The sequence below is a fragment of the Gracilinanus agilis genome, chromosome 1, assembly GCF_016433145.1.
Source record: "Gracilinanus agilis isolate LMUSP501 chromosome 1, AgileGrace, whole genome shotgun sequence".
Lineage (NCBI taxonomy): Eukaryota > Metazoa > Chordata > Mammalia > Didelphimorphia > Didelphidae > Gracilinanus > Gracilinanus agilis.
Window position 1 is genome coordinate 713,348,300 of NC_058130.1, and position 757 is coordinate 713,349,056.

Below are 757 nucleotides of genomic sequence, written 5' to 3' on the forward strand. Positions count from 1 at the left end.
GGTGCAGGGGCCGTTCGGGGGCGGGGGAGGGGGAAAAGGCAATGGAATTGTAGGGGACGGTAGCGGATGGTGTAAGGGGCGTCCTACCGTTTGCTCCACCACGATGGGGATGAGGGGCCGCGCCCACGTCGGGGTCCCATGCAAGCTCCTAAGGGCTACGCTAGTCCAGGAGTGCAACTGCAGCGGCCGCTGAGGGGGGGATACGAGCAGGGTGAGCGGGGTCCTTTCTGGGGCACTCTCAAGGCCCACTCCCCGCACCAACCTCGACTACCCTTCCAAACTCACCCGAGGCCCAATGCTCCCGCCCTCCCTCATGACCCATGACCCCGTGCCCCCCGCACCGCTATCCGGGGCCACATTCTGAGGCCGAACAGCTAGAAGAGCCGGGCACTCGGGGTTAGCACGCCGCGAGCTACCCGGAAGCGATCTTTCCCTAGGCGTGGGCGGAGGCAGGGGAAAGGGGAGGGGGCAGGCGCTGCTCTGCAGACTGGACTACACATCCCAGCGTGCCTCGCCGGACTCAGAAGGGTGGGGCCGAGACTCCCGGGCAAGCGCGGCGCTTAGGAGTCCTGAGTAGAACTTCCTGGTGTTGTTTCTCCCAGGGAGCTACGGGAGTGATGGGAGAAAAGGGCCGCGGGGCAGCCACCAGGAGGGCGCCCAGGTCCGTACTCCACCCCCTCTGGCATCTCCTGGGATCGGACCTCGAACCTGAGCCCTCGTCATCCCCATCCCCTAGGCAAGGAAGAGCCATGTGGCC

The 757-nt window shown here is 66.1% G+C and overlaps 1 protein-coding gene across 1 annotated transcript in view; it reads right to left on the minus strand.

Moving 5' to 3' along the window:
- The window catches only part of LOC123232120 (caseinolytic mitochondrial matrix peptidase proteolytic subunit), an 11,652-nt gene extending 11,220 nt beyond the window's left edge, over positions 1-432 (minus strand). Inside the window, exons 1-2 of the mRNA XM_044658478.1 lie at positions 342-432; positions 88-189 (exon numbers count right to left, since the gene is read on the minus strand). Of these exons, the coding sequence (XP_044514413.1) occupies positions 88-189; positions 342-359 (120 nt within the window). The 5' untranslated portion in view covers positions 360-432. The remainder of the gene's footprint in view (positions 1-87; positions 190-341) is intronic.
- Positions 433-757: the final 325 nt, after the last annotated feature.